General features: G+C 39.6%; 1 protein-coding gene across 6 annotated transcripts in view; it reads right to left on the reverse strand.

The window, feature by feature from the left end:
* ppip5k1b (diphosphoinositol pentakisphosphate kinase 1b) overlaps nt 1-12,373 on the reverse strand; it is a 37,397-nt gene extending 25,024 nt beyond the window's left edge. For 5 of the 6 annotated variants that reach the window (XM_072664241.1, XM_072664239.1, XM_072664237.1 and 2 more), the window contains exons 1-12: nt 12,293-12,372; nt 5,999-6,313; nt 4,712-4,907; nt 4,511-4,601; nt 4,332-4,417; nt 3,340-3,494; nt 3,124-3,225; nt 2,778-2,939; nt 2,568-2,689; nt 1,884-1,985; nt 1,667-1,753; nt 1,500-1,575 (exon numbers count right to left, since the gene is read on the reverse strand). In XM_072664241.1, coding sequence (XP_072520342.1) covers nt 1,500-1,575; nt 1,667-1,753; nt 1,884-1,985; nt 2,568-2,689; nt 2,778-2,939; nt 3,124-3,225; nt 3,340-3,494; nt 4,332-4,417; nt 4,511-4,601; nt 4,712-4,907; nt 5,999-6,148 — 1,329 coding nt within the window. In that variant the 5' untranslated portion in view covers nt 6,149-6,313; nt 12,293-12,372. Of the gene's footprint in view, nt 1-1,499; nt 1,576-1,666; nt 1,754-1,883; nt 1,986-2,567; nt 2,690-2,777; nt 2,940-3,123; nt 3,226-3,339; nt 3,495-4,331; nt 4,418-4,510; nt 4,602-4,711; nt 4,908-5,998; nt 6,314-12,292 lie in introns of all 6 variants that reach the window. The other variant, XM_072664236.1, reaches the window with a different exon arrangement.
* Between the last annotated feature and the right edge of the window lie 7,447 nt (nt 12,374-19,820).

The following is a 19,820-nucleotide window of genomic DNA, read 5'->3' on the forward strand; positions in this document are numbered from 1 at the left end:
CCTTGACATGGGATACCTCAATCATAAACAGCTCAACAGTGCATGTGTTTATGTCATACGTTGACCAGTGTTCCAGAGGTCATATTCCGGAGGCCAGAAAAACGAAAGACATTCCAGTGGATACAGTTCGCTCATTCCCTGACTTAAATATCCAGCGAAGTTCTTGCCTCTGAACTTGACCCCGACACTAAACTTGACCTAAGGAGGCCAAGTCGACAGAAGTGCTTATTTAAGTTGCAGTTATCACCAGCATTAAGAAAAGCATAAGTATTATTCTGTACATTCACACCTCACTGAAACGAGTGGAGATTAATTTCAAATCTATGTAATTAAAGAGTAAATTCTGTACTATTTATACATTATATACTACAAAAAGATTTTAATATTTGATTGATTTGATCACACATTAAAATGCTATAAATATTAGGGATGTCCCAATTTTTTACTCCCCAATCTCTTTGCTGACCATCTGATTCTGATCAGATCTTTGTGTTTCTAGAAGTAATTCAGCCCCACAACTTAGGTAAGGTGCTAATACACAATACTAAATGCCAGTAAAATCACTATTTTTAGTAACAGTTTCTATCAATTTACTTCGTTTGGTAGCAACTTATTAATATCTTTCAATCCAGTCTGACTGATCTATCTGATCATTTAACTCCTAGTTGCTTTACAACTCTACAGTCAGCCCACTTAGTGTGTGTGCATTAGCATTATCCTCCTCCTCGGTTATGAATGTGCCGTTCTGAGCTGGTTTAGAACCAAAGAAAAGAAGCGTGGTTCTCTCACAGGCAGAACAAAGCATTTCCATGATAGTTTAGTTTCTGAACAGCCTTAATTCAAGAGTAAACATGGACTGGGAGTAACATTAAATTTCCCCCTTCCTTGAACTTTCAGTTCCACCTTAAATAATGCAGCAGTTATGTTCTGCTGCTGCTGAAATGTACACACTGTAACTGCGCACTATTGTAAGGTGGAATGAGAGTTAGCTTTAGTAGCCACATTTAGCTTAGCTTGTGTTTTGGCTGCTAACTGGTAATGTCACCACACTCATCAGTTCAAATAAAGCTCTGTTTTGGTCACTGAAATAAAGTCACAAAAGAACTCAGTCTGGGGTAGCTTTAAAAAAAAAAATAAATAAAAAAAAAAAAAATAGAAGTTTGTCTCATTGGTTATAATGGCGCCTAGAGGACACTAGATGGCACTTGGCAAATGTTATTAGTTAGACAAATACTGTTCTTGTCGAGGAGTAGTATAATTTATAAGATGTAGACTTGGGACAGTACATGAACTTTTCTGCAGTGGTGAGTGGAACTGGTTGCCTCTTGAAAACAAAAGTGGGTATGTTTAAAATGTAAGTAGATTTAGGGAAGGTTTCTGACCTCCTAAAGAACTGTAAAAGTACTGTAAAAGGCTAGACACATGCAAATCTAACCTACAAAACGAAACAAGCTTTTCAATAGATCCAAGCGTATTCTTTCTTCAGCACCTGTACCTACCTGGAGCTGTTTTGGCTTCTTAAGCTTAAGTTTGCCAGTCTTGTAGCCACCATACTTTTCAAACAAGTCAAAGAACCTGAAAAAACAGCAAAAGCGCAGCAACAGTCAGGCACATAAAGCAGACTGGCAAACTGCTCTGGAATGAGGTGAAAAACCCAGTTACTTACAGGGCGTTCCTCACTTCCATCTTCATCTTCTGTTTGGGTGTTCGATCTCCATGGCGAATCACTGCTATCACACAGCGGAGTTCCATCCTTGCATAAGGATATATATAATAAGGAAGCTTATAATACTCATTTGGAATTTGAAAGATTTAAAAAAAAATCTATTTCACTTTAAGGTACAGCATAAACTACATGAATAAATGTAGTGAGCGGAACATACATGGTTCCTGAGGTAGTGGGGACTATAGGGATGTCTTCTGCTTCCATTGGGATGGACCAGGGGATGTGGAACTGAGGAGCCAGCTCTCGCATTACCATGTTCCTAATGGGAGGGACTTCAATATTACACCAGTATGCAACCAGTATAGACAACAACATACTGATACTGATGTCTGAATACTTATTTTGTGGTAACTGCAGACTTTTCTTAAGATGACATTTAAAAGAGCGTTAGCATAAAGTAAGGGTGCCCAAACCCAGTCCTGGCGATCTTCTACTTTGGAGACCTGGTTCTAATATTCAGATGCTCCTGAAGGTCTTGGTTACTTAGATCAAGTGTTTTCGACTAGTGTTGGAACTAAACTTTATACAATCTCAAAAAAAAGACAAGGTGCTACAAAGGGTTCTTTGAGCAATGCCACAGAAGAACCAGTCTTGATTCCATAAAAAAACATTTTTAAAAAAGAGACGCAAGTGAGAAGAACTTTTTAAAGGTTTACAGAAGTTTATAAAGATGTTATGCATCAACTCATCAACATGATCTTCATGTCTTTTATTAAAATGCCCCCCCCCCCCGTGTCATTGCATAGATGATCACATGGTTGTAGATCACCAGGACCAAATCTGGGCAGAACATATGAATGACAGAAAAGGTAAACTTTGACTTTTAAAAAGCCTCACCTACCCCAGGACTTTGGCACAGTCGTCATAGTATTTCATGGAGTTCTTTACAAAGCTAAAACCATTTACGTCACAGACAAAGGAGTGTCCATTCGCTCGGAGGAGGTCAAAACCGCACACCGTTTGCTGTGAGGATCAGAAGTCAGTGTCACAAACTCCGCTTCAAACTTTCAGAGTGGATGTTTGCTAAAATAGTACAGAGAACATTATACACCTTGAAGGCGAGACACACTTTCCGGGCTACTAGTTTCTCCATAGCAGTGAGCATGACTGGATATCGGATCTCCTTCCCCTCGCTGTCTCTCTCCACCTTCCCGTCTAGAGCGGGAGACTTCCGGGCTTCTGCATGGGCATAGTCAGGCCCTACTGTGTACACCTGTTATTGTGCCAGAGACACTCTTTGTTTAATAACACGCAGGGTAAAAGCTACAGGAAAGCGCGCACAGGTAACCGAATACTCGAATAACCATTTGTGATGGCCGTATGCAGGGATCGCATTCAGTATTTTGCTAAGTGTTTATCTCTCTCCCTAACATGCAAAGAAGCACCATCATACTCACCTTTACATCTGTACCATCTGTAGGCATGAATTCCTCATAAATGTAAGATCCAGTCTTACGAACAGTGCTCTCAGCAGAATACACACTGCTGCGGCTCCCAATCTAGAACATAATATATGCCTAAATCACCCTCATTACAGAACAGAAAGGACACAAACACCTTGTCAAAAAGCACCTGAAAGAAATTAGAAATATGAAGACGATAGAACACTGCACCTTCCGGAAGAGCCGCTGGCTGCCTCCCCCAGCTGAGGTTGGGTAATAGATATAGACGTTGTGGTCCTCAGCACAAACAGGCTTCTCCACAAAAGGCTTGTGAAACACCTCCCCGTTCACCTCAACATGGTCCTCTCCCTCTACAAGGTTACATTCTGACACACACACACACACACACACACACACACACACACACACACACACACACACACAGATTTACATTAGCTACATTATACTGCAAGGGCATCTATGTGGGTCCCCCCTTTAATTCCTTACCATCATGACTACATATGTTACATATTACATCTATAACAGTAACAAAACTATTTGCAGTAGTTGAGTAATCTTGAGTTGAGAAGTCTTAAGATTAATAAGTGAACAACAGACCTGCAGCTTTAACAGTGGTAAACTCTTTAACACTCAATCACATCAAAATCCTAAAGCTTATTAATAAATAACTACATGAAACTAAATAACAGTCCAAAATGAGTTACAAGAATGAGTAGGAGAAGTCTGGGCCGACTGGTGGCTCTGTGAATGAGCTCTAAAGAAAGGCTAGTCATTCTCATCATGTAGCCTAGCACACACTTTCAGCTACCAAATATGCAGTACTGTGCAAAGGTTTTAACTCCTAATCTGGGCATCATCCAAAACCTGGTTTGGTAAATCAGTGCTTAATGATTCTGAATCAGATGAGCTGGCAATGAAATTGAACACATCCAACGCACTAGATTGGGGAAGTTCAGGAATGGTCGAGAACCAAGCCTAGTTCACAAGATCTCAACTACTTTCTTCAAAATGAGAAATGCTTGTTACTGTTTAGTATAGTTTTATATTTATGCTTACTTGCATCTGTTCTATTGTATCTGTTCTTGGGTTTTACAAGCAAAAACTCTCTAGCTGAGATAATGCCTAAAGCACCTGCATAGTACTGCGTGCATATAGTTACAACCATTTGAAACAATAGTAATATCTGTGGAGGAAACCTTTACCCTCAGGTCTGTCAGGGTCACGGTTCAGGACAGCATAGCGTGGCAGATCTATACCCTCCTCTTGGAGAATGCGGTATACTTCCCTCCTAAAACAACCAGTCAAAAGTTTACGGTAAAGCCCTTTTCAATGTGGATTTGTTTTAGATAGTAACAACAGATAACAGCTTTGTCCTCCCTACCTGTCCTGAATGAAGTACTGCATGTTAAGATCATTGATGAGAAGAGGGTTCCTTAATTTGGCATAACTCACTGCTTTGTCCAGGGGAAATCCTTCAAATGCAACAACAAAACATCAGCATTGATAAACCACCACACAAAGTATGATAACTATCACAACCATCACATACTCCATGGTACAATGCAGTATGTGTGCATTTTACCTTTGGAATGAAAGGAGATGAGGCAGTCACACAGGGGCCACTTCTCCACCGGCTCATTGAGTATGACGTCCTCTGGGAAGATGACCACGGTAATGTATTCAAACTTGCAAAGCCGCTCCATGATCTGGGTCATAGGCTTAGAGTTGGACTTCTTCATCATGGAGCAGATCCCCACCACGATCTGGCGCTCCGAGGCCTTCAGAGCATGGCAAAGCATTTAAATTACTATTGGTAAATTAAGAGCTACAGGTCTACAAAGTTGCTAAATGACCTTGCTTTGAACTGGTAATTGGTGTATAAATGAATGTATAGTACTGATTTGCCACTGCTCGCACAAAATTTGTGTATTAAAACGTGATCTGAAGTTCAAGACTACTCATAGACAAGAATAATGGAGAACTCTTAGTTGACTGGCTTTATCCACTGCAAGTCAACATCTTCTGCCCCTTAATTATTAATACTGTTCCTGGCCCGTGCAAAAACAACTCTCGCTACCACTATCCATCATTTAATTCGCAATTAAATATAATAGTTAGGTACAAATCTAATAGATTAAATACAGTGCATGTCAAAATGTTTGTGGACACTCCTTCTAATTAATCTAATTAATTCTCATTCAGCTACCCTAATGCCAGGCATGGACTAGAGGGAAATAAAGCCCTGCAGTATTGAACTGTTGATTCAGCCAATACTTTTGGGATGAGCTGAGGTTAAGGTTGGGTGGTGGGCTAATGTAATCAAATCCTCATAGCAATGCTCCAGAATCTAGTAGAAGGACTTCCCTTGACAGTAGAGACGGTTACTCAACAAAAGCAGGATACTTTTTTAATACCCTTGATTTCAGAAGAAACAATAATTGAGCAGGTGTCCCAATATGTTTGTCCATATAGTGTGGTTAAATGAAACGGTTAGTATCAGTTAGGTATAAATCTCAAGTACTCTGTACAACTAGAATTAATTGATTTACACCCCCCCCCCCCCCCAACACGAACACTTTCTAAACTAGTGTTGAAGTTCAATATCCCATTACTTCCAAAATCTATATGTTGATATTATTAAAATTACATTTTTAATGCACATTAGTAAAGTCATTGAACATAAAACACTCATATTCTAAGTTGAAATAATAGCCTGTTCTTATTGAAATAATAGCCTGTCCCCCCCCCCGACAACGTATTTCTTCAAGTACGGCAACAGGAGCACTGCAATTTTACAAGACACTGTTTAAACTGTATTGACAGATCACAGGCATTACATCCATGTTAATAGACCATGCACTCTATTTACCAGATCATCCTCATCCTCCTCTTCATCGTAGAGATCTGAACTGTTCCTCATGTTTCCGCTGCACACTTCTTTATACTCATTATCCTCAAAGCCCACCAGGAACTGGGGAACTTTGCTGTGGACGCCCTCCTGTCCTGCCGACTTTGACATTCCATGCACGTGTCAGCCAAACACTCCAAGTGCCATTGTACCGTCAGGTGGGATGGACTCTGCTACTCCTGTCTTCTCTTTCAAGGATGAGGTATCATCTTACTGACCCAGCGGCCTCGGTTCAGGCTTCAGGACGGGGCTGAGCACATTCTGGAGCCTGTGCAGCTGCAACATAGAAGAGTCAGAGGAGTCTAGAGCTAACGATGTTGACACAAACTGTCCTTCACAGCACGTCCCGCTAAAGTCCAGTGCTTTTTCAGCAGTCATGTGCCATGCCCACCAGTATGCTGACGGCAGGGGAAAAGGCATCACATTGCAGTCTGTTGGAGATATGTAGTCACACAGTACTGTATATCATATCACGTTTCAGCATCCATGCAGATAGCGCTCGTTGTTGCGCAAACCAAACTGGGCTGGCGTGTGGTCAGAAGCTAATTGACAAAAGCCACTAAAGTGTGTGCCAACCATTCAGACTTGAACTACTCACTTACCTTAGTGCATGAACTGTGCACCAACCATTTACCTAACTTTACTTTCAAGCATGTTGGTCTGCACTCATTCACTTGGCTAAATCTATATTCGTCTTACGGAACATTACATGACCAGTCTTTGTAAGTGTGAGTGAGTGTGACAGTGAGTAACCCAGGCAGAGCCTAGGAATATCACTTGAGCAGTCTGGGGGAGGGGAAGGGGGAAAGATCAAATACCGTGAGCTGTGCTTCCCAAAGATAACTCATCACGATGCAAGTGTTGACAAGCAACATTAAGCTGACAGGAAGCTGCTCTCAGTAAGCCAGCGACCGGCTACGCTAACTCAGATAAACAGTCATAAATGAAGGAGCACTTACAGCTCACTACTATTCACAGAGGAGCCACAGCACATTCCAAGATCTTCAAATGGATGGAAGATGATCCAGATATGCCTACGGAATGTCCGTCAGTGTTAGCACTACCCAGTCCCTAATTATCAATGTCCGTCAAAAGACCCACACGTGACCGGTTGTTCACTCTGGCTGTCCAACAAGGGTGCAGGTCACTGAGATGGGAGCACAGGTTGGCTATTTCCATAAACACATGCTAGGAATTCAGCTAGGAATGTTGGGAATAACATCAAAAAACGTGAGTGGCTTATTTAAAAAAAAAAAAAAACACCACCACCCAATATGCAATACAAAATACAGTATGATACAGTACACGAATGCTCAGAAAATAATAATGGTGGTCCTTATTTCATAAATATGACATTTAAAAAAGGAAACTATCTAAAACTGTATAAACAATATTTATTTAACATTTCATCTACTGTGCTGCACTAAATCTAAATCTAAGGCGAATCTAAGACTAATTTTACCCTCTCTGTAGAGAAACATGTTGGTCGTTGGTCATTGTTCTGGCAGTGCTAACCACAATGTACTATTGTGATGTAATTCGTCAGAGCAACAATGAATATTGTTATATTTCCCAGTTTCAATAAATTATGCAACTTATCATCAATAACGCTGCCAATAAACAATTTATCCACCAGGAAAAGTAGTCTGTCAACAGCAACAAGCCACATAACAGTCAAAGACTATTCCATAAATAGCACACTGGCTTTAAATAACCTGCCTAACTTCTGTATGAATGTGTTAACTAAGAATTCAGTTGATCCGTGGTCATATGCGTGCAGTCATTACGTTGTTTTTTACAACAGTATCAAATGTGAATCAGATTTTAGAACTGGAACAATCTGTTTTTGAATGATGTTAAAGCATCCCTGAGCAATGACCATCCATCATTTTATCCACTTCAAGGCCGAGGTGGGTCCAGGGCCTATCCGGAATCATTGAGTGCAAGGCAAAAGGAATAAAAAAGCACCTCATGGACCTAAATTCTGACTAATAGGCCTACTAGCTAATTATCTAACTAACTAAAACATTCCCTACTCTTCCATGTGCTCACCTACCCACTCCCTTACTCCCTTACATTTAGCAGGCTAACGATCCTCAAAACGAGGGAGTTTAAATAAGTAGTACAGGGTACAACTGCTTGCTGATATAGGGTGTAAATTGAGGTGATGACCGCAGTAAAAAAAGAATAAAGCCCTAAAGTTGTTGTGTAAGAGTGGTACATTGCATGAATGACACTGTGCTGCCTTGTTTATATAATCTAATATAAAAAAAGGCGCCACTGCAAATGAGACCTTGGCTTCGTTTGGGTTTTTTTTGCTTAAATAACTAGGAAATAATAAAAATCAGTAAACAACCAAAAAATAATAAATAAAATAATAAATAAATAAATGAGCCCTTTGTGCACAAAGTAGCTTACACACTCTGAAGAATCCAGCCTTTCCAGCATTGCAGCCAGCTTACTGTGTTGGCAGTATGATCAATGTTGCACAACACCCATCAGTGCTAAGTAAAAACATGCAACCAAGCAGTCTTTTATGCTGCATTTAAAACATTTGACGTCAGTGTCTGCCTCTTACTTTCATTTGTCTTTCGACCTTACATGGAGCCGACATTATCCAAAAAGAATTCCTGCAATAGCCTAGAACGGTTCTTAAAATCACTCACAATTAGAAAAGCCTTATTTCCTTTTCTTTCCCTCCAAGCATTTCCAACAGATTAGATGCCAGTGGCACAGCACTGACATGTGCTGCTATAGCCTGGTGCCTGTGAATAAAGCAACCAGTCACTCTCTGCCAACTGCTCTGACCTTTGAGATCATATCCTTTAGAGCACCTCCATTATGATAGGAACACTGCCAGCCCTTCATGCCGTAAATAGCAATCCACTACAAAACAAACGGATAACAGTTTAAATACTACAGTATTGTAATTACCTCCATAACTACTGTTTCGGATGGTTAGTTCATCATGTTATCTGAGATCTAGATAAACTACTACTCTCTGGGGTAAAATGACACCTTAAGGTTACAGCTGTATATAGTATGTTTGGGCACTGATTTGAAGTGAAAATCTTTCTCGCCACAGAGAACACACCTACTGTATGTTTAAATATGTATGTTCAATGTGAAAATACCATGGTAAAGTTGTTTCCAGTGAAAATCTGTTAAAATATATTCACTTAGAAAAAGCAACATAACATAAACCTTTGCATTTGGATGTATTTATCAAGCCAATCACCATAAAAAAATACAACAATCAAATGCACACTGTACCTATAAAGCAATACTATAAAGCAAAAAATTTTAACTGCAATAATTATGGTAAATAAATAAGTAAAGAAGTTAGTAGGTGAACTAGGCATGCCTCATAATCTATATATATAATTAGACAACTGCTTTATTAAAATCCAGATGAGCAGAATGTTTATGCAGGACTGGGCTAAAAATATATGCGTATCACCTCTGTGTCACAAAATGTCACTTTTTTTTTTAAACCTGTTTACAACTGGTCATTTTATCTGTCTAGAGCAAACCACTGAAAAATGCAAGTGTAAACACACCCAAGACACATTTAAAACAGATACAAATCTGATCTCGCAAACCATTTCAGGAGATGGTCTGAGACCCAGTTGAGCCAAGTTATAGCAGTGTAAACACATTCGGCTCTCCAAGACGCATTCGATAAACCAAAACCCCTCCCAGTACAACCAAACTGCCCACACAGCAATCGTTTTTTAGTCGGACTAAATCAGTCTGACATTTGTCTACTAAGTGTAAAAGGCATGTGGCTACTATCCAGATACTAGTCACATGACGTGACCAGGTGTAAAGAGTATTACTTACATTTTGTCAAACTTTCATAGTGAATGGAGCAATGGAAAAGCTCCCAAATGACTTGGAAATAAGTGATTGACACTGACCTTTTCTATCTCCTGTAAAGTTGGCATTTAAAAATACAGTATTTACAACTTTAATTGAGGGCATGGGGAAATTAAAGAAGCTTAAAATGTAAATGTACTTTTAACACAGTAAATAATGTGTCATTATAATACAACTGTAATAAAGCTGTATTATTTATTCAGGTATATACAGATATAGAATTAAGACAGGAACCCATTCAATGATCTAGGTAAAAGAAATTAGCATTTCCACTAGAATCTATTAAGCTGAACTGTTGATGTTGTTAGCCTATTTCAAAGTACAAACATACTATTAATGCTATAATCATACTATATGTTCTTTTTAAATGCCTGATGCACACATCAACAGTTCCTTCCTTATTTGGTAGAATATTTCCCTAAGCGTGGGCGTTTCCCCCCATTGTATTAAACAACACAACCACAGCCAAGACCAAGAGAACAGTGAGAATGAGGACATATGAACTCACTGACTATATAGTAGTAATGCTACTAATTTTACAAAATCATTAACCAGTGACTCAGTCTCTGAAGGCATATGAGAGACAGAAAAACTCAAACCCAGCTACAGCCAAGCCAGAATTTCCATACTGGCAGCCAACCTTTTCTCCATTACCATCCAGCATTAATGCACTATTCCGTTCCGTTTTAACAGTGATTTACTGAGCATTGTGCATTTATGGATTTATTGAATCATTGACTGGTAGGCTACCGTTAGAAAACCATAAAACTTGCCACCCTGGTAATTGCTTAGGCTGACTACAGTGGGCTCCACTGGTTTCCAACCCTGGTCATGGAGCATTCCCGTACATGTTTTGGACTTCTCTTTGATCTAATACACCTAAGGATATTTCACAAAGCAGGACTCCTCAGTTAACCTAAATGTAAAAATAAGTGGAGCCCAGGGAGTGTCCTATTGGACAGCCCTCACTTTTGGCTTAAGTTACCAAGCTTCCCTTGGAAAATCACCTCAGATGCAACTAATCAATTATGTAATTAACAAGCCCATCCGGAGTTGAAGAAAACAGTAGTGTCAGCAGAATAGGAGTTCTTTAGGCTCAGGTGTGGAAGGCCAAGTGTAGAGAGATATGGGGGGGGGGGGTTCTTTTATGAATATATGATACTGTTTTATAGATACTTGCACTAATTAGTTAAAACAAATCGGCTGCTTACCCTACCAAGGTCAAAAGGTCAATGTATGAAATATTTAGCAGGCATCCTTTGAGGCATCAGGTCTATTACAAAAGAGACCAGGGTTCTGTACAGTAGTGGAAAAGGGTTTTTTGACTGGTAACAATACTGGATGCTCGAACCCCAAAGGCTGCCACTTATTAAAGTGGCAATGCTCTTGTAATGGTTTCAACCGACTACTAATACTAAGCAGAAGGCTTATGAAATATGGAGCTTTTCATGTTTTACAAATGTAATCTTAGTTCTGTTCCTTTAAAAAAAACTGATGACATATTCAGCATGTTCAGAAAGATGTACTGTTATGCAGTGTATTACAGCAATGCCCACTGTAGCCCATCTCAGCTACACCCAGCATCTCCACCTTACCTGGCTAGAGATGTGAATGCTGAATGTAGGGGGCTAGACGGTCAGTTCACGAGCTCTGTTAGTATAATAATAAAATAGTAAAATCTCATTTCTCTCGTTTCAAACATCGCAATTTCACTATCAAACGATTCACCGTTTAGCCATAATCTTCACTGCATCGCCTGGGGGAAGAGCAGTTGGCAGTGTGAAAGGTTTGGCGGTCAGGCTTTCATCCAAAGAAATGTAACACAGGCGGAAAGCAGATTGAGCATCCCAAGAGCAACTCGACCCCTAGTTCTCACCACGGTCAGCATTTACTTACTTACTTCACAGTTACTTCACAGTTACTTCACAGTTACTTCACAGTTACTTCACAGTTACTTCAGTGAACCCGAACCGCAGCACTACGTCAAGCTTCAAGGACGCTTTCTACCCTGAGGAGAGACAGGGCTGACTGACAGGAAGTTGCCCTGCTGTGTCAACTCGGATTAAGCTGGTTTTCATTTTATTTGTATAAAGCATTATAACACAAAGCAGCAACCGCGAACAACCCGCCAACCCTGCCAACCTGCCGGGAAACACTTAAGACTACACCTTTCTCCTCACGACGCTTCATGTGTTCAGAGTTTTGCTCAAACAGAAAGCTGCTTTTAGGAGGACTGCAGTGGTGAAACTCCGCCCTGAACTGAACTGAACTCCTCTAAACACAGTCTAAACTCTGTCCATTTCTCCTCCCAAGCGCTCAAACAGACGAGAGACAACATGAAGAAAAACGAGAAGCTGTGGAGACTGTGTTACTCACTCTCAGAGGAGCTCGTGGGCTGAAGGCTGCAACTTCCTCGCCTCCTGCCAACATAAAGCACAGCGGCAACTTTGGAAGAAGCGCACGCACGCGCGCGCGCACACACACACGCACGCACACGCATTGGCAAACTTGTTTCGTTTGAAGTGTGCAATTGCATTCAGAGAGGGTAGATAAATGACTGCCACCTACAGCACTGGCGAGGAAGGTAAGATAGACCATCCGTGGCACGCAGGCATCAGCGAGTTTCCTGTAACATAATTATATATTCATTCATTCATTCATTTGTAATTATTAATAATTACACCTTTTTCCATAAGGTGATAACACCGTTTTATGTCATTGCTGTCAGTCCATTGTTTAAGCTTCTTACATTCACAGTAATGAAATGTGCCACAATATAATAAATTAAATTAAAAACTATATTTTGGTATTAAAAAAAAAAAACACACTGGGGACATACGGGTGTCCATCATGATTAGGATGTCGTGGGGGGGGGGGGGGTGTTAGGACTTTGGCTGAATGCAGTAATAAATAGCCCTGAGAGCATCTATTCCCAAATCATCCAGTTTTACTTTTACCACCTTTTACTTTACGTTTTTATTTTTATGTCAATGTAAAAAAAAATTGCCCCTCAGTATCTTCCAAAGGGGCTTTCATTTGACTGTTACTTTGTGCAAAAAAATAAAAAAAGTTTGTTTGTTTGTTTGTTTTTGCTTTTTGAGGACCTTCAGTCTGTACTATATACTTATATCTCTCTCTTTCTCTTTCTCTTACTTCCAGCATATGATTATGTAACATGGCCTTGAGTTCTGGCCACCAAGTAAGCTGTGTTTTCTCCTCTATCCACAGCCCAAAGAGAGCAGCAGAGAGCTGGTGGGCAGAGGACGGCATTTGTGCATGCAGACTTATGTCTTGAGGACCATGAGAAGAGGTGTTGTCAGGGGATGGGAGGGGACGAGTAGCTTAAGTACATAGTATGCTTATTATTGTGCATGTACAGTCAGGACACTCCATAAAAAAACATTTGTCTTTTTAAACGTATTTAAACTCATATCTAATCTTCATTTGAACAACACTGAAACATTATTTGTAAAAAACATTTACATTTCCTGATGAGGAAAAGGGGTTTTGGAGGAGCCTCAGACATTCTGTGATGATGCTCTGCCAAACTTCAGGTTTGGAGACGCAAAGTCACCGGGTAGGTGTGACTGAGAGGTTAAGGCAGTGGAGAAATATGGCAGATGAATTGAAAGAGTGCACTTTTACTTACTTGCCTGTAAGAAAAATAAGAGTTACAACTTTACTCCCTGACTCAGCAGTACAGGTAAGTACAAGAGTAATACTCATAAAACTCTACACTCTGCTAGCTCTTACTCCATTACCCCCACTCTCCACGAGAGGTGATTATCCCAAAGCTAGTCCCTTTGCTCCTCTTTTCCCTCCCTTATATAAGCCTAGCCCCACCACCTCACACATGGAACTGACCATTTTGCTTTAACAGAGGTGTTCTAACTCATAAGGGTAAGTTAAAAGAACCCATACACACACATTAAAACCACATGATCATCCCAGGCCCAGTAAAATAATTACCGGCAAACACTGTTACAGAGAACACATTTCATCACTGTCCAATAAAAGAGACATGTATCTCCAAAATGTTGACTTTTTCTCGGAGAAGGCAAACATGTTTTTAACTTTGAGTTTATTTGAAGTGATTTCTATTGGTCTATTCATCCAGAATTATTCACACAGTGTTCAGAGCAGCTACAGAGTTCAAACGATGGAGAAAACTGGAAACAGACAAAGGGAGATTCAGGTTCCAGGTTACGACCTCACCCTCACACAAGATAGCAGTGGTCCCTACAGCTTACTCAAGAGCGTGTTTCCCCCTGCAAGACATCAAGGCACCTAGAGACTTCGTATTTATATAGATATAAAGCATGATCGTATATATAGCATATATAGATATGAAGCGTGATAGTCAATCGTATTGTCCTCTTCACACATTCACAGCTTGGTCTGTGAGGCCTTCAGAAACAACCATCAGATCTCGGCATGGTGACAGCACTCACTTTAAGACAGGCTCCTCCAAAATCATCTCTGTAAAAATGTACTGATAATTGTAACATTAATCTGAATGTGCAGCTAAGCTATTTTGGCATGTCAGAATCATCAGTCAGTGGAGATTTGTTTTGTGATGCACTGAATCATTTACATACGAACTGAATCATTGTAAGGTCAAAGCTTTACACTGCTTCACTGGTCAGGTTGGACAGTATATATTTGCACTGTAGTCATCACAACTATTACTGTAGTTTCAAACTACTCTGAATGACTGTATGACATTGCCGCTGCCACACAAAAATGTATCTCCGTTTTTTTTTTTACTTTTGGATACAATTTGAATCTGTAGTGTGTTTCCCCCTGCAAGACATCAAGACGTCTAGAGGCTACATATTTACAGCTCTGGAAAAAAATAAGAGACCACCCTACATTATCAGTTTCTCTGGTTTTACTATTTAGGCAATGTGTTTAGGGAAATTAACATTTGCATTGTAATGTATTGCATTGTATATTATGTAATGCATTTCAGCATTTTAACATGGACAACATTTCCCCTAAATTCCATATAAAAATATTGCTATTTAGAGCATTCATTTGCAGAAAAGACAACTGCTCAAAAACAACTGCTCAAATTATGCAAAGAAATGATTACAATAATTATAATGAAAATAAGTTATTATTCAAATGTAAACAACACAGTACTAATATTTGAACTTTGAGAGCATTCAAAAACCACTATGCTGAAAAAACCTTGACTGCCAATCACAGCAGTCATCATGTCTTGGCGGGCTCTGCACAAGTCTTTCACACTGCTGTTGGGTGACTTTATGCCATTCATAGGCAAGCTGTATATAGATATAAAGCATGACAGGTAGGCATAACTATACATAAGCTTAATGGTGATAAGCAATTGTATTGTCCTCATCACACATTCACAGCTTGGTTGATGAGGCCTTCAGAAACAACCATCAGATCTCGCCGTGGTGACGGCACTCACTTTAAGACAGGCTCCTCCAAAATCATCTCTAACCATGTTCCAATCATCTGCAGCTGATGTGCTGCATCTGACTCTAATTGCAGGTAGTTGAAGTGGTAATAAAATTGGAAATGTCATAACTTTTGTCCTCATGAAAATCGCATTTCTATTAGTTACATTTTACAGATGAGGTTAAAAGACATTTCTTCAGTTGTGTGTGTTTAGTTCAAATTATGATCAAATGTCCAAACATCCATATATTTAAGTATGTTAAAAAAAGACAAAGGTTTTAATCAGTTGTCCTAATTTTATAAGACAAAAGATAACTGTAAGTGTCTTCTTACAGAGGTAAGTAAAAGCCTCATTGTCCTTTAATTATGCGCTCTACTAGTTATGTTGTTATTAGACAATTATGTAATTATGTAGTCATTTTTGTGTATTTCCAAGAATTTTCCAGGTATTGGCACCAAACAGCACAGATGACATGGTGATTAATGTATATTAACATCATGATTAAAAATAACTTCAATATCCTGCCAAGCATTTATGCCAGGTATGGGGTTCTGCCTCTGCCCCATCTCCATAATACCCCCTTTCATTTGAATGGAACCCTATAAAAAGGGCACTTTTCCCCCTGATGGACAGTGAAAGGCTGTGTGTCAATACCCCAGTGAGCTGAGGAGATGGGAAGTAAGTCAAAGAGAGCCTGTTCCAGCTCCAAGTCTACACCATACACGAGCTGAGTGATGACTGTAGGGCTTAGAGGATGGAGAGGGGAGGGGGGTGGAGGGGCTGAGAAAGAGAGAAAGAGAGAGAGAGAGGCCTGGTATAGCTGACATCCTGCAAAGGGTCACTGAGGACATTTTCGTTAACAGATCAGACCACTAGGGATGTAAAAATGCACTGATAATTGTAACATTGATCTGAAGGTGCAGCTATGTTATTTTGGCATGTCAGAATCATCAGTCAGTGGAGATTTGTTTTGTGATGCACTGAATTAGTCACAGACAAACTGAATCATTGTAAGGTCAAAGCTTCACTGGTCAGGTTGGACAGTATATATTTGCACTGTAGTCATCAGAACTATTACTGTAGTTTCAAACTAGTCTGAATGACTGTATGATATTGGCGCTGCAACATAAAAATGTATTTCAATTTTTTTCACCTTTAGATACAATATCAATCTAGCAGATTTTTATATTGTGTAAAAATTTCATGGTGAATGGACTAATAGAAATGCTTCAAAATGACAATTTAAATTAAATATTTTTAACATTGACTTCTATTGTTAAGACATTTTTTTACTTGTCCTGTAAAGCTGATGTTATGGAGATATGAGGTTTTGCTGTATGTTGTTGTTTTGTGAATTTAGAGTGTGCAATGTGAATGTGAACAGATTTATGCAAAAGTTTGGGCACCCCGTGTCAAATTACGTGTTGTTGAATTTCTAACAGAACATAAAATTCTTATTGCAAAAAATGCATGAAATGTAGTGTGTGCAAATATAACCTTGCATTAAATACATTATGTTTAATTTGTTTCTCTTAAAACACTTAAAACACTTTTAATTTGTGTTTATACAATTTACACAAATTACTTATTACTTCTCTCTTGCGTAAGATTATATATAGTATATAGTAAAGGACACGCTTTTCACATGCATTTGAGAAGCTGAGTGGTACGGAACCGGCATCTGCAGTAAAAGAAGCATGTAGACGTTGGGATAGAGTAATATTTTGGGATTGTGCACACATATGACTCAGGTTAAACAGTGTAACACAGTTCTCATGAGCATGTTCTGGCCCCTCTTCTTATATCTTAAATAGTTATATATTGCAGTTAGCAGCATGTTGAGCCTGGAGGCTCGAAGTAGATCCGAGCTCAGAGTAGCGTTATTTTAACTCCTTAGACCTTGTATGTAAGCACACACTTCAGTTCTTCACTCTCACAACTAAATTACTGTCATAATTAGTTTCAAAGGCCTGAAAATTGAGCCCTGTGGGACTCCACAAGATAAACCAAACCAATGAATTTAAAATAGTTTTTGCATTGGGATCAATAAAAGATGAATAAACTTAGGGTTTAGAGGGTTACGGTAAAATTGCTACAGACTACAGAATGTAGTTTAGTTAGTGGCTTGGGTAACAGGTAATTGAGGGTTTTGTCAGTCTTCATGGAGTTAGTGTCTAACTCTTGATTGTACCTACTATGAACTTTAAATGGTTGCAGTTTTGTTTTTTTGGTTTTGGGACGATTAGATCATACTTTTGAAGCTTTATCATGTGCTAGACAGAAAGATACGCATAATATTTTCTGAAACTTTGTTTTACATTTTTAAAAAATTGTTTTATATTATAGATTTCTGGCTGTCTGATTTCTTTACATTCTCTTAGCCTTATTTTTCCAGGGTTTGGTCACAGACAGCCGTGCATACTGTATCCCATACGCAACCCACCTTTAGGCAGGGAAAAAAGCCAGATCAGCAGTTTTCCACAGGCTTGAAATTTGTCACCTGAAAGAAACTGGCCCCTGCTAACAGTCTGCTCTCACTCTCCACTGCTCCAGCATATTCACTCATGAATATGAATTTTCATTGACATCAGACAGGATTTTCGTTTAGGACAGACCGTTGAGCAAACAGACTCTTGGAGGAGACGTGTAGGTCTGAATAACACCTCTTAGGACTGAAAATGTGCGTTTATACTGTACGTGCAAAGAAGCCATGCACAGAGAGCCACAATACAGTGTGGCACAGTGCAGACTTTGTGAAAGCCATCCATGGCCCCCCCTCAGTGGGCTCAACCTGCCTGGCTGCCAGTTACTAAGCTACTGCCTGTGTCGCTGTGGTAACCGCATTTGGACTCAGTGTGCTTCAAGGTTGCCTCTCTGGTGCTGGATACTGAGCAAGAAACCATTACTGTAATACATTTACTGGCAAAGAGGTTAACCCTTATAAGTCGCAGGTATCACCAGTGATATAAAAACAGGCTTTTATTTGAATGATCAAATAGGACCCATAGGATATTCTAAACAGTCTGAGACGTTCTGTTGAAAGTAGAAATGGAGATATTTGATGAAAAGTTGTTCTTTGTTATGTAAAAAAAATACAGATGCAAACAACACCCTATATATATATATATATATATATATATATATTTAGTGTTGGATGTTGGATGATCACCACCCCACCTCATCCCCAACTCCCAACTCATCTTAAAAGTATTGGATGGAGCACCATTCATCATTCCAGAGAACACAGTTGCACTGTTCCACAGCTCAATACTGGGGTTTAAACCCTCCTAGCCCACGCCTGACATCAGGCACAGTGCCAATAGCTTCATGTTTATCTGCTTCAGAGAGTCCTGTTTTGTTGGCAATACTTCTCTGCAGAGACTAGAAGTGTGTGTGTGTGCATTTGCGTCAGCAATAGGTGCATCTTGAAGTAGCTGAATGCATGCATTAGAGTTAGTCTACAAACATTTGACACCCTGTTTTGCTTTCATATACTTCAGAAAACAGCAGTCTTCTCATATTCCACCTGTTTTGTTTAGTCTTCCAACTGTGTCTGCTGAAACAGTTGCGTCGTTGAGTCAGGTTCCTTGGCTCCATCCTGTCATGGAGCCTCAAGTGGGATAAAGATGCCAACCTCCTACAGGCAGTATCGGTTCAGCTCTACACAACAATCATCCACAACTGTCTGCTAGGGTGCTGCATCTGCTCATGCTTGAGGTAATCTACTCATTAGCTCCTCTTCTGAAAAGAAGCACATTTGGTCATTATGCTGTAATATGAATTAGGTATCTTAATATTGGACAGTGTTTAAAGAAGCACTATACATGTATGAATTGGCAAACAGTCAGGAAGTGTAATTTGCACTTTGAGCTTCCCCTGAAGGACACACTTTTCACATGCATTTGAGAAGCTGAGTGATACGGAACCGGCATCTGAAGTGAAAAAAGCAGGTAGACATTGGGATAGAGTAATATTATGGGATTGTACACACATATGACTCAGCTTACACAGTGATTCTTGGCTCCATCCTGTCATGGAGCCTCAAGTGGGATAAAGATGCCAACCTCCTACAGGCAGTACCGGTTCAGCTCTACACAACAATCAGCCACAAGTGTCTGCTAGGGTGCTGCATCTGCTCATGCTTGAGGTAACCTACAACTCATTAGCTCCTCTGAAAAGACCATCACATGTAGTCTGCCTTCTCACCAAGACTGGGAGAATGGGAGAATGGGAGAATAAGTGGGGAAGGTCTGTGAATATCGTTCCTAAACAAATCCCTGCTCTTCTAAAGGGCTCCAAACTAGCATTTTGAAATATTTTGCATCTTTCAAAGAATACTAACATGCCCTGCATCTATTTCTGACATATTATACACTGGTTTGATTGCTGATGGTAAATTGCTGTAATTCTACAGATACATTCTGTACAATACATGCATACATTTTTATTTTAATACATTAGAACTGATTGTTC

Source organism: Salminus brasiliensis, chromosome 19 (genome assembly GCF_030463535.1).
Source record: "Salminus brasiliensis chromosome 19, fSalBra1.hap2, whole genome shotgun sequence".
Lineage (NCBI taxonomy): Eukaryota > Metazoa > Chordata > Actinopteri > Characiformes > Bryconidae > Salminus > Salminus brasiliensis.